The 16203-nt window shown below is 39.3% G+C and overlaps 1 protein-coding gene across 3 annotated transcripts in view; it reads right to left on the bottom strand.

Annotated features, from left to right (window-relative positions):
• Window positions 1-7572: 7572 nt before the first annotated feature.
• Window positions 7573-16203, bottom strand: part of ZIP4 (Clathrin adaptor complexes medium subunit family protein) — a 77680-nt gene continuing 69049 nt past the window's right edge. For 2 of the 3 annotated variants that reach the window (XM_087683441.1, XM_087683450.1), the window contains exons 6-8: window positions 9082-9291; window positions 8769-8979; window positions 7575-8597 (exon numbers count right to left, since the gene is read on the bottom strand). In XM_087683441.1, the coding sequence (XP_087539567.1) occupies window positions 8352-8597; window positions 8769-8979; window positions 9082-9291 (667 nt within the window). In that variant the 3' untranslated portion in view covers window positions 7575-8351. Of the gene's footprint in view, window positions 8598-8768; window positions 8980-9081; window positions 9292-16203 lie in introns of all 3 variants that reach the window. The other variant, XM_087683434.1, reaches the window with a different exon arrangement.

The following is a 16203-nucleotide window of genomic DNA, read 5'->3' on the forward strand; positions in this document are numbered from 1 at the left end:
AGATATCTATCTAGCCATCTTTCTAGTTAGCGTGTTCACACTATCGACTCCTCATATGCTATATATATTGTACTCTCTCTTTATTCTTGTAGATTATTATAGTGAAGAAAAAGAAGAAAGAATAGGATTTTTAGCTTCCTACCTTGTGTGCATTCTCTATGTATTGTGTGTCCTGCAAGAGCTCAAGTTCCCTCTCTCTCCCACTATGATTTCATAGTATTAGAGTGGTGCTCAATCAAGGAGCTATGAGCCACAAGAATAAGAGTCTATTAGAAGGTCTACTATGGAAAATTCTTATGGAGATCTCTCTCATATGGTCTCCACTTGATGAGCCGTCTTCATAAGCTTGGAGCTATGAGCTACAACCACAAGAGTCTATTACAAAGCCCTACTATGAAAAACACTTGTGGAGATCTTTGTCATATGGTCTCCACTTGACGAGCCATCTTCATAAGCTTAGAGTGCTCGAGGGAGTATAACAGACCTTAGTCTAAGTTTTTGTTGTTAGAATCACATTTTGAGTGTATTTTGATCTCCTATTTGGCTAATGGACTGATTATGTATGGCATGTAGATTCAGGTACCTCTAACCATATGATGTCTCATGGATAATAGTTTAGAGTAATTAAAAAACCTAAAATGCCTGATTTTGTGGAAACATGTGACAATACATGCATCATATTGCTCATGTTAGGAGTGTCCCATTGTTTACATAGGATGGAAAGGTTAAGTGTTTGGTTGATGTACTACATGTGCTTAATATCACAAAGAGCTTGGTTTATGTTGGAAAAGTGTTTGAGCAAGGATTCCAAGTAAAGTTCAATCAAAATGGCTACTTTGTAGAAGATCTCAAGAATGGATATATAAATAGGTTGCAAAAGGTAAGTGTGTGAGAAGGATGTTTACCTTGGATGTAAATGTATTGAAACTTGAGGCTACTATGTTTGCACAAGATGCAAGTGTTGTGGCTATATTGATATTTGGCATAGATGTATTGGGTATGTAAATATGTCATGATTGCAAAATATGTAGTCTTATGAAATTGTGATGAGATTACCTAAGTTCAAAGTAGCTGATATGCAACGCATCAATACTTAGATGTAAGTATTATATTGTCTTTATTGATAATCATACAAGGAAGAGATGGGTATATTTCATGAGGGAGAAAAGTGAGGCATTCTCTCACTTTTAGGATTTTGAAAATCTGATTAAGAAACAAATAGGTATATAGATTAAGTACTTAAGGTCGGATGTAGGGTGTAGAGTATCTTTCCGATGAGTTCATTTATTTTTTTAAACATCATGGATTCAAAGGTAACTTACATACATGTACACTCCACAAGAAAATGGTGTTGTTGAATGGAAAAGCACACACAATACTCCCATCGTTGTAGTGTATGATGTGACACTAGATGAGAAGTTTACTAATAAAAAAACAAATTTGTCACATGTTAAAGTATTTGGATACATTATATATGTACATGTTCCTAATGAGCTAAGAAAGAAATTGAATCCAAAAGTTGAAAAGTATGTATTTGTCAGTTATTCCCTTGAGCACAAGGGTTATAGGTTTTATAACCTAATTACATTATGTAAGTTATGGATGAGCAGAGATTTATTTTCTTAGGTATATGTTGTTGAAAAATAGATTTTTATATATGATATAAAAGAGTAGGTGGTTACATAAAATAAAGGACCATAGTCATAAACACTATATTAGGGATTTTGGAAATTTCCATACACTTTGGGAACCCCCAATATCTTTATTATTTGACCAAATGGTTAGATCTTGTTTTCTTACTTAAAGGTAGAGTCTACCCTAAATATTATATAACCTACCTTCCTAAACCCACTTTCAAATATGGATCAAGATTTAGCTACGTGGTCAGATATTTATCACTTATTTGAAATTGGGACTTGGAAAATTCCCAAATTCTCTAATATGGTGTTCATAGATATTGAGCGGCCAAAAAGAGTCCTCTTCTAGTAGGTCCATTGAGAGACCATGGAGTGGCAAGTTGCATGTGAATAACGCTCCTACAAGTGTAGAAAATGTATCACAAAAGGGAAAAGAAAAAGTGGTTGAGACACTTAGTGTGCCACATGTTTTCACATGCTATTCATATGTAGATGGTGGGTTTGATGGCTCAAATCATAGTATGAGTGAGAGGTTTGGTATTCCAATTGTTCATATACCTCTTGTAAGGAAAAGAGGGAAAATGTAAAGGAATCACAAAGTGCTTCACAATGTATTAGTCAATAAGAGTAAGATATCCCATAAATAGGTTGGCATATGCTAGTTATGTATCTCGCCATTATGCATACATGGAGAATGTTATGAATTCCGTTACACCCACTCATTTTTAGGAAGCTATTGATCATGTGCATTAGAAGAAAGCCATGGATGAAGAAATTGATGCATTGGATGTAAATCAAACTTGAGATTTGGTACCATTTCTTGAGGGAAAGAAAGCTATATGCTACAAGTGGATTTACAAAGTAAAGCATAATGAAAATGGAAGTGTGAATAGTTACAAAGCAAGACTAGTTGCCAAAGGCATAGACTTATGGAAGTAACTATGAGAAAACAATTGCTCCAATGGCAAAGATGGAAACTATAAGAGCTATCATTGCAATGGTTACAAAAAAAGGTTGGGCCTTTCATCAAATAGATGTAAAGGATGTGTTCTTGCATATTGAGTTGCAACAAGGAGTATATATGGAGTGGAAACAAGGTATGGGATCATGGTTCACCCTGATTATGTGTGTATGGTGTGCAAAGCCATGTATGGGCTAAAACACGCACCAAGAGCATGGCATGACAAGATAGCATGGTATCTTGTCTCTATCAGTTTCCATGTTGGAAATGCAGATCACTCACTTTACATGCATCAAAGTGATTCAGGCATTGTTATGATTACCTTATATGTGGACGATTTGATTGTTAGGGGTGATAATGTCTAGAAGGTGGAGCATGTGAAGAGTCTTCTCAAGCCAAAATTTGACATGAAAGGTTTGGGAGAGATGAAGTACTTTATTGGCATTGAGGTGATAAGAACATCTAACGGAATATAGATCTCACAAAGGCAATACATCTTGGATATAATGATCAAGTATGGTATAGTTCATTGTAGACCTCTCAGTGCCATTGGATCAAAATATTAAGCTAAGTACTAGTGTGGGTGAGATATTGGATGATCCCATGTGTGTAAGGAAGATGGTGGGAAGTTTGATCTTCATCACTACACAATTGGCTTGGAGAGACAATTTATGCAAGTGCCTCATAAGCTTCATTTGAACAATGTGAGATATACCTTATGGTACCTTAAGGCCATATTAGATAGAGACTAATGAGATCTAAAAAAATATAAGCTCCATCTTTTCTTCATATTTTCTCAATTAAGAGTTATTTCTTATCAAGGCCTAATTTAAAAGTCTGCTATTCTTACAGTTGAAGCATATGATGATAATAGCAAATATTGCTAAGAGTTTCGCAACAGTTTTTGCACTTATAGAGTATATTCCAAGGCTTTAACTTGATCCGGTAAAGAGCTACCACTACAAGTACTCAAATAAGGCCATTGTTCCATTGTACCCACTCGAAAATTTGTCTAAATTTGTGAGCTATGCTCGCATAGGCCAAATTAGAGACAATTTATTCTTGTTGAAAGATATAATTTCCCTCCCAATCTTTGGTAATGCTCCAAACCTTTGACAATCTAGAAGTGGCAATGTTTTATGTCACAATTATTATGCTTTAGCTACTCATCTTGTAAAAAACCCCAAGGCCACATAAACAAGGGTATTTTATGCACAAGAAAAAAGACATTGTTTGTTAGAGGATAAAGATGATGCCAATGGAAGTAGCAAAAAATGAGAGAATACTTTTTGACTCTCTTCTCAGTGGAGTAAGAATCACATTCATTATACAAAACTTTCATATTGCTAATAAGTAATGTCTTCATAAAAAACCCCACCATATATGTTCATATATCGAAGTGTCTCCTAACAAAAGTATTGTACATGCAAACTACATTTTTTCTTTTGTTGACCTACCAACATATATATTCCATATGAGCTCACATTGAAAGACAAAGTGATTACCAAATAGAATGCGATATCATTTGTTTCCCAAGCCTTTGTAATTTTATCTATCACACATTTTTAACATTCTTGAAGTATGAGAATAATTTGCATTGTTCTTGGTTCATCTTAAGAGTCTCATAGTTTCTTTTTGTCCAAAACTTCACATTCTTATTCACTATTATATGGGATTAATAAGCACACTGATTGTGTGTTCACGTGGTTATTTACAAACTCTTGAAGCGTTATGTTGCACATTATTGAATGTACATAGGAACCTCTTAGCTTTTTCCCCCTCCCACTGATATAGCACTTAACACATCACTTAACTTTCTAAATTGTAGTCTTATCTTTTTTAAGTTGCACATGGCCCCCACAAGAGCCCATTCTTGATAAGAGTTCCTCACATCAAGGGTTTGAATGTACTTGAGAACTTCCTTTAAACAATATATATTAAGGTTTAAAAAGAAATATTTTTCTCGATATTCTGAATAGCAATGTCAAGTGTCCAAGTATAGAATATATAAGCAGTCAATAACCTTCTCATCAATACAAAAACATACACACATGCACACACTTAAATGATTTTGTGTGTGTGTGTGTGTGTGTGTGTGTGTGTGTGTGTGTGTGTGTGTGTGTGATGCGATTAAGAAACTAATCAAATTTTCTCATGTTTCCTTGCCTCACTTTTGACCCTAATGGATATATGTAACCCTAAACCATCTTGTGATAAACGTGATTGGTAGATTGTTTCAAAAAATCCTCATGGTACACAAAAGTCTTGGAAGTATTGAATCCATTCCTCCAAACTAGTCCAAATTATCTGCTAACCCCAAGGAACTTAAAATATCAACAAATACGATTAAAAAAATAATGCAAGTTTGATGAGAAATGAGATCATATCGTACGATTCTCGAACCTAATCTTGCCATCCTATTAAGCTTATCATATTCCATCTCTCTCTCTCTCTCTCTCTCTCTCTCTCTCTCTCTCTCTCTCTCTCTCTCTCTCTCTCTCTCTCTCTCTCTCTCTCTCTCTCTCTCTCTCTCTCTCTCTCTCTCTCTCTCTCCCAATATTCATATATATATATATATATATATATATATATGAAAGGTTGTGTATTTGTTTCGTATGCAAGACATGCAACTTGAAATGGCATAACTTCTTTAGCATTAAAATATGCAATTCATCAAAGAGTTGCCACTCTACAAGCTAATGTTTATAGATCCATCAAACATGTATTTGAAAATCTATCTTCAAAAAATTTGGATTTTGATGCTTTTCTCTTAATGCACAACTTAACCCGATTTTTAATAAGAGTATCTTAGTAACTAGCATCATATCTTGTGTACCTAATAATCAATACAGATATCTGCTAACTCTAAGTATCATCTCTTGTGCTTTAAAATTATGATCGGGACTATGTATTAAATTCTTTTGTGTATTAAAGCCCAATAATCCAAACCCAGTATACCAAAATAATGCTTCAATTGTAACAACAAATCTCATTAAATTAACCCTTGTTTATGGCACTTATTAACAAGTATATGAAATCTAATTGCTCCTTGAAGATATTATGCTAGAAGTGCACCTCATAACCCACGCAACTACCTCAATCTAATCATTTGATGAGAGAAACATAAGAGGTGAGGGGCATATATGAGAGGAAGGCATGTGCAAATATATATAAGAGAATGAAAGGGAGAGCAAGTGAGCTTGTTGGGTTAAGAATGGGAAGCACACGTGCACACGCATGCACAAAAAGTGCACAGCTCACCCTTACCGTCCCCCTCCCTAACCTTTCCATGTTGCCATGATCCTTAGTGTTGCTTAAAAACATCGTAGAGTGTTAAGTACAAGCACATGTATTAATGCAAGGCTAATGAAGCTGTTGCCCAAAACTTCATTTAACACACATCATGTGTACATAGGCATCCAAAGTAGGTGATGCAACTAACAAGACTCATAACCTCACAATTATAAAATATTAAATACTCAACCTTCGGGACCACAATTCTATGAGATCAAGAAACTCAACTATATCCTCGTGGTGTCTACATATGGATGCTACCATCAATTCCACATATGTCACATAAGGAACGTCTACAATTAAGATCTTGATAAGCTCAAATCAACAACCCATTGCCATTTGCAAACTTGCAAATGGATCTTTACCCAAATTTAGAGTTAATCTAATCCAGAATGTATAGCAATGCCAACTCTATTGGTGTTGAGCGTCATATCAAGCTGTAACTATGTTTGTCCCCTCACATTGTTAATGACAACGATTTGCGATAAGTTGTTCCCTTTTTCTCTACTAGCTTTTATTCATAAAAATTGCCACCGTCTTCATATTTTTACTTTGGATCAAGGACCCTCACTGTGTAAAGAGAGCCATAAGGTTGTATAAATGATCACACTATCTAAAGCAATGGGGAGAAACAAGAGCAAGTGTGACATACCCATAATCTAAGGATGTGATATGCTTCTCTGCCTCCAACTTCAAGACTAGCAATATTACCCTACTTGCTTGCAACGTACTAAGAAAAGCTTTAAAAAATTACTATAATTCTTACACAAAAGGATGTCGCTATTCCATTACATCAAAAATCCATCAATTATAAGACATTCTCAACAAATTCTCTTGAACACAATATCAAAATTACAATTTGTTCATGTTGTGCTCCATTGCTTGTAAGGTCAAAATTTGATGCACTTAAAAACTCTACAAAGACTATAAATATGGCTTATCCCTCCATGTATGAAAGGGGGCTTCCCTCTATGCATGTGGGTGTGAATGTGTGTTCACACGTGCATTTCAATGAGCGCACACACACATGTGCTTACATGTGCATGCAAGAGATTTGGACCCTTTGTAAATTGATCAATTAATTATTTGTTGAGAGATAGAGAGAATCACTCAAACATGTACAACTTGCTTGCTTGTCCATAATTACACATAAGTCAAATGTTGCATCATTTGCATTCATAGCTTGAAACATATAAAATGCAAGCTTTGGGAGAACTTTTGTAATCTCAAGCACTTGATGTCTATAGGTCTTACCTTCAAGTGTAATACAATAGAAAACATACTTCATCCATCAAAAATGCGTGCAACCTATTCCCTTTCCCTCTGCATCTCATGCTTCACTCCAAAAATACATCAAGGGTTGATCGGAAGTAGGACAGCCACATTGACATATACACTCTCATTGGTGGTATGATCTTGAGGGTTCGGTTGCCGAATGCAAATGTAGAATGGGTCTTTACAAGACCCATCCCTCTTCCAAGAAAGGGCAGTAGGAAACTTTGGTCAAGCTCCATGGTGACACAAGCATAGTTCCAAACAACCTAGAGTGATGCTATTGCAAAGGGCCTAAAACACAAGCAAACTAGAAACATGCAATGAAGCTTGTTGAAAGCTCTTCTATTCTGAGATACTTCAAATAAAAATCAACTTTTTAGGATATTTAAATTTGCTATGAAATTTGGAAAAGTATATGTGTTGCATTCCACCAACACTCCAGAGGCACTGAAACATAACCATAGTTTGTTTTCTCTATGGAGTTTTAAGTGTAACAAAGAAAAGACATGGCGCACATACCATATGCAAATTAGCTACTTGTGGAGTACAAATGTGGCATGCTTGTGACTTGGAATAAACTAATGTCTACTACCAAACTAGCTGCAAGGCTTTTGGGGCGTGGATTGTTATGCGATCGTGGAGACCCTGAAATTAAGAGCAAAGCAAGGTAAGATGTGTTTGTCAAGAAGTGTGCCTCCATCACATTTCTAGCATATTCAAATGCTCCATGTGAACAAGACTTGCATTTTCACAATGTCCTTTGTCAGCACCCACCACCTCGACAACCTTTTGTACCAGAGATTTCATATAAGATGATTGTGCATGCCTATCTTCTTGTACTTCTTAAGAACACTAGGCAGTGGCTTGAAAGCATAACATGAATTATGCGGTGGCATAAATGCTTAGGTTCATGAATATCAAAACTTTGGGCGTAGCATTAATTGCCCCAAGGAGGATCAGGTTAATCAAGACTTTGCCTGAGGAGTGGATTGGTGGAAGACCTGCTATTGCATTGTGGCATCAAAAAAAGACACATGCATCATGACTAAACTTTTTTGTTTTTTCAAACAGCAGGGCAGCTATTTCTTACAAATCGCCACAGTTGGTCCACTTCTGCAGATTTTAGTAGACAAATGAATGTCTACTGAAGACTTGAAGAAACAGCATTATCATGGATCAAGGTGCTACGTCCGAATCTCATAGCTGGCGGCTCTGCTTACAGCACGAAAGCCTTTGTAAGGACGATACAACACATTATGCAGTTCGGTCTTATCTATTTTCAGTCCAGACATTGCCACACCCATGATTTTGAATCCAACAAGTAATGTTGGGAACTCCTGAAGTCGATCAACACCTTTCACCAACTGCATTGTACCACTCAGACAGGGTGACTTGTCTTTTGGGAGTTTTCCTATTGTCCAGGATAAGACCTACAAAACAATTTTGAAAATGAATTCAGAGACAAGAAATCCCAAGATCAGAATTCCTGTCTTGGTTCCAAAATGGATGCTCACAAGCATAGATGGCAAACAGATCAGAGTTTTTCCTCCAGGTGCATCTTTAATTAAAAGCATTTAGGGTCTCAACACTACCATCATTACCTTTGAATTTGGAGCATTGTAAACTGTCCCATGATTTGCAGTCAAATACCATGAGGCTACTGATGGCGGCAAAGGAAACTCCACAACAACAGAGTCTATAGGTTTCCCCGGATCGTTTCGAATGCCCACCAGAATATTCACACGGCAAATCTCACCAGTGCCACTAAATTGAGGCTTCACATATATAGGAGTATTTTTCAAGTTCTTCACTCTGTATCAAGGTATTGCATAAGAAAAGAAATCATTGGCTTGCCTGAATTGACTGTTAGTTAGCAGCAGTACATGGCTGAACATGTTTCAATCAGCTTCAAACCTGTAGCTCATGAGCCTGAAATGCCCATCAGGTGGTACAAATGAGAGTACTTGGCGTGACTCCCAAGGTTGATATCGAACACAAGGATGGAATTGCACATCATTCAATATAGAGGAGTTGGCAAATGTAAGTGTCAAATCTGGCACACCTGACAATAGGGCATTCACTTGTATCTCTCCATACACTTCATACTTGACTAAAAACCCTTCCCTGGTACAGTATTATCACTTTAGGCACAAATCCTCAAATGAGAGCATCATTATTAAGAAAAATGAAATGTTGTAAGATCTCAACAAGCAAGATTTCAATCAAATAATGTCCTTGAAAGGCTTCATATTGAGATTGCGAGAGCAGCTGATCAGCTTGACCACTAGGAAAGGGTTTCATCACCAAAATCATTACACAAATATGATACCTATCCCTACCAATCAAGATTCAATTCTGCAGGAATGCACATGTACAAGTAAGCATCTTCTAGATGTAGAAATAGAACATGACAACTCATCAAGACATATCCTTGCATTGCTTATTGACAACTTATTGCTGAAGCTTCCAAACACTGCAAGAGGCTTCTTGAAAGTCAGAGATGCAGACTTCTAAGACTATCCACTTGGCATCACTGATGGAGTAAATTTTGAACTTTATCATATGCCTTTGAGATAAACAATTAATTCTAGCTCAAAACTTCAACTCACTCCCTTCCAGTTGATCTTCAAAAATTGGTTGATCAGGTGATTCATCAACATATTTTTTTTATTAACTGCGTTATAAATTTCCCAATGGTACATCAAAACCAATCTGTAAGCAACCTCGTTATATCATTGTAGAGTCAAAGAAGGCCCATAATATCTATTTGATAGCTTGGCATGTGTGAGGTTTCTTGTAGAATCTATCCACCATAATCCATAATGAACTCCATCAGAAAACTCCAAAGATTAAAATAGCATACAGAGTGGCTGTAATATCCCTGCATCATTATGTCCCTCAAACTTTAGCTTCCAACTTACAAGTCCCAACCACTCAGCACAGCATATGACCACTTGAGATCCCTCTACTTGGGAGCCAACAGATAAATAGGATAAGCCAGATGAGGAGGGACGTTACATCCTTGGACATCTGGATGGTTGCTAGTAGCATTGTTCATAGTGGTCGTGAAGTGACTTAGTGCAAATGCACTAAGCACACCTCGGGGTTAGGGCAACCAAGTCCTATTTATAGGACTGGAGGCCCTATTGTGCATTCATTGTGTGATCACCACTCTTGTACTCTTGACTCCTTGGCCGACACATCCATCTACCAAGATGGTTGGTGGTATGGGACACCAACCATTGGGATGAGGCCATGACTAGTGTTGCTAGCTCCCAAGCTCGGGGGTAAGCTCATTTGGCTCTATGGCTAGGAGGTGAGTTTGATGTCCAATCCTTTATATTCGTGAATATGGCTGGTGTCATGTCTCGTGTGCAAGTTGGGTCCTAGGGGGATGTTCCATTGGTATCATAGCATCAACCAGCAATTGGGTAGGAGATCCGATGACGTGCACAAAACAACTTTTGATCATGGAACCGTAATGGTTCACGCCTAACATGTGCGTTTTTATGTTGTTTATGGTGGTATAGGACACTGCTAGCAGAAGGAGCATGCGCAAGGGGCACATATTGTAGATGGTGGATACAACAAGGTGTGTTTCTTCTCCAGCACTCCTTCCCTTCCAATCCGAGGCTATGGCAAACCATCATCAGTAGCTAAAACCTTGATTTGTATTGGCATCAGAGTTTCTCTCTTGACTATTAATTTGACATTAGTTGTTAACGCTATCAATAATTTTAATGTTGATTTAACATTAGATGTTATTGTGATTCTTACCGTTTAATGCTTATGTTAATGTTATGCTTAATTTTTTTGCTAATATCAATGTTCATGATTTAATGTTAAACATGAGTACATAAAAAAAGTTTGATTTGGGGGGGTTTAAAGGTGCCCAAGAGAGAATTTGAGAGGGAAAGAGAAATATAAAGGTGTCTGAGAGAGAATTTGAAAGGAGTTTTGTCAACTAGAAGAGAAAGAGAGAATTATATTGATTTTTCTTTATATTAATGCAGTCTTTGAAAGTGCCGGTTGCGATCAACCATGTGGTGCCGGTTGTGGTCAATTGATGAGGAGAGGTGTTAACCCTCAGACAAACAAGGTGGAACATCGGGAAACTCTAAAGCGGAGGACAAGGCCAAGGCAAAGGTGAAACGGAATACGCAGGCGCACCAAGAAAATATGGAAACACAAGAAGTACACAAAAGTCCTAAATCAAGGAGAAAGGCGCACAAGTAAAAGCACAAGTCGATACTTTTGTAAAAAAGTGCAAGACGCACCATGATTTATTTTAAGAGTGCTGGGCTCCCACCCATGCAAATTGTAAAGGGAGATGAGCGGTAAGAAGAAATCTAGGAAGATAGGAGGACAATGGAAAAAAGGGCCTAGGCCACGGCCAGCCATGTAAAAAAGAGAATAAGGAGATGGCCGCCCAAAAGGAATTTAGGGCTTTGTATATAAAGTTGAAAAGGGAATGAGAAGCTCATTCTTGTGTGTGGCCAAAAGTGGCTCTCCTCTTCTTCTTCTTCTTCTTCTTCTTCTTATTCTTGCTTGCTTGCTTGAGAGGGAGTATGAGAGTGTGAGGGAGTGAGGGTGTGAGGGTGGGAGACCGTGGAGGAGAAGCTCTCTATCTTCTCCTCCCTTCTTCTCTTCTCTTGTCTTGCTCACAATGATGGAGCTTCCAGCGTGAATCTTGAGGATGGAGCTTACTTCAAGCTTCCACTAGGATCGTGGAGCTACCGGAGTGCTCGGGAAAGGAGGTAACTCGATCGGGCACGTAGGTAAGCTCACTACACCCGTAGAGATGGATAGCGCATCGGCTATGTGAGAGGTAGCCATTAGTTCTCGGCTTGGAACGCTTGAAGCAATAAGCGGTCCGTCTCTCAAGCACAAACTCAAGCAAGTAAGAATAAGAAGAAGAAGAAGAAGAGAATAGCCACTTTTAGCCACACACAAGAATGAGCTTCTCATTCTCTTTTCAACTTTATATACAAAGCCCTAAATCCCTTTTGGGTAGTCATCTCCTTATCCCCTTTTTTACATGGCCGGCAGTGGCCTAGGCCCTTTTTCCCATTATCCTCCTAGCTTTCTTCCTACCACCCATCTCCCTTTACAATTTACACGGGTGGGAGCCCTGCACTCTTAAAATAAATCATGATGCACCTTGCGCTTTTTTACAAAAATATTGACTTACGCTTTTTCATGTGCGCCTTTCTCCTTGATTTAGGACTTTTCTGCACTTTTTGTGTTTCCATATTTTTCTTGACGCGCCTTCGTCTTTCGTTTCACTTTTGCCTTGGCCTTGTCCTCCGCTTTAGAGTTTTCTGATGTTCCTAGACAAGTACCAATCCCATGGCACTCACCATCGTAGGTAGCAAGCTTTGGCATGCACCGAAGACGTGGGCGGTAGGGACATCTGTGGTTTGTTCCGAAGAAATTTTGGTGGTGGTAGAGATGAAGGTCGTTGGGGGCACGTTGTTGGCCTTGTTGGCTGGTGGTAGGATTGTTGGAGTTAGTGATAGGGTTGTTCTTTGTTGGGAATTGCACTAATGGCTAGCACAGGTATTGGTGGTCTAGGGATTCTACGTGTGACGATTCTTTGGTGGGCTTGCATAGGATAAGCATTCAGAGTTGAGTGTTGATAAAGAGCCGAAGACACTTTCGTTGGAGTCTTCAATACCTACAATTGAAAACCTCTCATATGTGGTCTCTCCCTAGGGGTAGCGCTAGTCTTCTTAGCGTGCACAAGTCATAGTTTGATTAGTTTGGGAGACAGGTCGAACTCTAAGCAAGCTGAGAGTATTGTCTTGCACTTGAGGACCCAAACTGTGTATAGATTGTGATGCAAATATTATGTGAGTGCACGTGTATACTTACATATTACGTAAGTAGAAGACTGTTGGTCTAGTTTCTCGTAGCAATGCGTGGATGAAACAAGGGTTCAATAGGGCGGAAAAAATTATCATTGTTGAGGAGGATACACTTGAAGGCCTCTTGAGACATCATTTGGGATTTTGACAACATGATGTAGTATAACTAAGCTCATTGACGCCAAGATTAGATTGCCGAGGCCGAGATTAGATTTGATCGGGTAGTGGGGGTCTTCAATGTCGGTGGTTGACCACCATTGTTGAGTATATCTGAGAGTAGAAAAAGGGAGTGCACTACCTGGGAGCGTGTCTACCTCACTGTGCAGTATTGCATGGTGTTCATGCTAGTGAAACTGGGAGTTGGGTTGAACCTCAAGGAATCCTGTGGCGTTGTCCCACACTTGAGGACCCAGATTGAGTATAGGGGAGGTGTGGGTGTCACTTAGGGAGACAAATCTAACCATAGGCGAGCACAAACTCCCTAGGTGTGTCCTACCCTTGATATGCCCTGAGTGTAAAGTGGGGGGACAAGAAAGGCTAGGGGGGTTACGGAGCCGGCTAACCAAGGCCACCAGACATACCTAACCTGAGGACCCCTAGGTACAGTATTTGTGGCACTCTAATATATATGGAAAAGCTCATTGTTCATTTCCTTTTTCTTTGTGGGGATCTTTGTTTGTTTTCTCTTTTCCCTCTCTTTTTTTTTTAGATGCATTGGGAGGAGGCAAGCTAGACATCATCTTGATGCTCTACAATAGTTACATTCCGAGGGGGCCTAAGAGATTTACCACGGAATGTATGGCTTGGCATAGAGCCCTTTTCTCTTTTGACTGTACTTGTTATAGCCACGGAGGGGGCTTGGTTCCTACACTCGTTCTTTCTATCATTGATTTCATTTAGAGTTATGCCCTTCTTCGTGGACCAACTCCAGTGGCTCCTGTTGAGGCGATTGCATTTGCTGTTTTGGCTCCCCAAAACCCTTAGCAAGGAGAGTTCCTGCAACCAGTCTTCCTTCTCGGATAGGGTGGTTTAACCTGATTAAGCACTTAATTACAACAATTAGCAAATGAACATAAACTGAAATGCTCACTTTACCTTCATAAACTTGGACAGTGGACACCCTGTTGGCCCCAAAACTGGCGCCCCTTTCGGTATTTCTTTAATTTCAATTGCTAATGGATAAATTACAAGCTGAAATTTCACAATCTCCTTGGCTGATTCAAAAGCCCATTGCTGTTCCAATAATCAGCAAAGCATTCGGGCAAATTGCCCCTTGATTTTCACCCAAGACTTGCTCTAATGGAACCCCAACTGGCCAAATGCTGCCCCAAATTCACAATAGATGGGCTGGCATCTGAAATCCTCACAATTCCACGAATTTCCGGTGCTGATTTCAGTGTACAATGCCTTTCACCGATGGCACGGGTCCCAAGGTGGCTGCTAAACCCTAATTACTGCTGTAATTTAGGGTTTACAGCAGTAAACTCTCTGCTGTCCACCAAATTTGGCTGTACTCTACTACCCATGGCTCAGAATTGCTGAGAATACTTAAGCATAGACTGAAGGAGATGAGAGAATGCTGTAGAAAGAGAGAAAATCAACTAAAATGTATCTTCTGATTCGTAGCTCTGATGACAAATCTGATGGCACCAACAGCTTCAAAAGGGGGTAAAACACCAGCTTCGCTTGCGAGCCCTTCTCTCCTACCGCCGCCTCTCTTGAGGCGGAAGAGAAAACTTGCCGCCCCCTATCCTATCGCGGCGCGCGATCAGTCGTCGTCGCCTCTCAGAGCCAAATCTGATCACCTCCTCTCCCTCCACCAAGCTCCGAATGGCTACCATTCAGCTTCCACCACCCTCCAACAGCCTTCTCCCTAGTTGCATGGGAAAGTTTTGCCAAGTGGCAGCCTTCCTAATGCATTTTCAGCCATTAAATTAATTTTTCAGAATTATTTAATTCTGAAAATTAATTTCAGCCCTTTTGACCCTGCCCAAAATTAAACATGCCCATCTGGAATGAGATTGGCTAGGCCATTTGCAACTTGGAGTGGTTCCCAGCCTTTGTTGACCCTTAGACTAGCATTAATTAATTAATTAATGCTAGTCCCTAGTGTCACCACTGACACTTAATGGCCAAACAATTGTCCTAGGGTCCAACATAGCACCAACTAACCACCAAAACCCAGTAGGCATAACTTAACACAACTTTTGCCTTTAACTCCCACTGCATCCTCGAGGTCCTTGGCTCGTTCCCATGAAATAACTGCTATGTGTATCACATGTGCTAAACAACCTTGCACATTTGATTAGTAACTTAATCAAGTGTTACTAGCAAGATTAAAGCATCTCAAAATTTCACGTCCCCGTGACAGTTCCTGTAAGGTTCAGCCAGTTGAGATTAAGAAAGCACATTCCTCCTCCACTCCTAAGCCACGATTAGGCTTAGGTGTCATGGCCTCGAGTCCATGTTGTAAAGCGATGTGCCAACTTGTAGGCTAAATCTTTGATTCAATCTTCCTAAGAGTAATCTCCTCCTCCCTTTTGCCTTAGTCGTTCTTCCTCCTTGTCTCGCATTTGCTTGCACTCTTCTTCTAATCTCTTCGATTTCTCCTCCACCCTTTGCAATGCTCTATTTTCTTTGGAGGTGAATCAAGTTTTTCTTCTGGAAATTTCGAGAGAGTGATCTTTTATTTTCGCTTAACTTGACAATTTTTTAGCCTTACTGCTCACGGATTGTCCTCTCGCTCTCTTGTTGTTGAGATGGTTGCTCGTTTTTTTTTTTTTTTAGTAACTCTCTCCATGTTGTCCTGCTATTCCTTGTGGACTATCTCCCTCTTGTTCCCAGATTGGTGACAGCTCACCCCTAGCATGTTATGCACATCTCTCCTTGAGCGTTTCTCAGTCCTGCTATTGTGGCTAGACCCAAAGCCTTCTCCATCATCGCAAGGCTCCACTCCACCTCTACTTGACAAGCTTCTTCTCCTCTTCTTACCGTCACCATGCCACAGTTTCTTTCAACATTGAAGCTCCTCAGAAATTTTGCGCACTTGCTGTAATCGATAGCTTGCCCGAACTTCTCTACATACTTCTGTAGACTACACTGGTCCCAGAGTTGTTTTACGGCAACTGGCTCCTCCATGATGACGTCTTTTAGATTTAGGGTAAGCTTG

This window comes from Lygodium microphyllum, chromosome 1 (genome assembly GCF_053477565.2).
Source record: "Lygodium microphyllum isolate KBCC chromosome 1, Lygodium_microphyllum_v1.1.10, whole genome shotgun sequence".
NCBI lineage: Eukaryota > Viridiplantae > Streptophyta > Polypodiopsida > Schizaeales > Lygodiaceae > Lygodium > Lygodium microphyllum.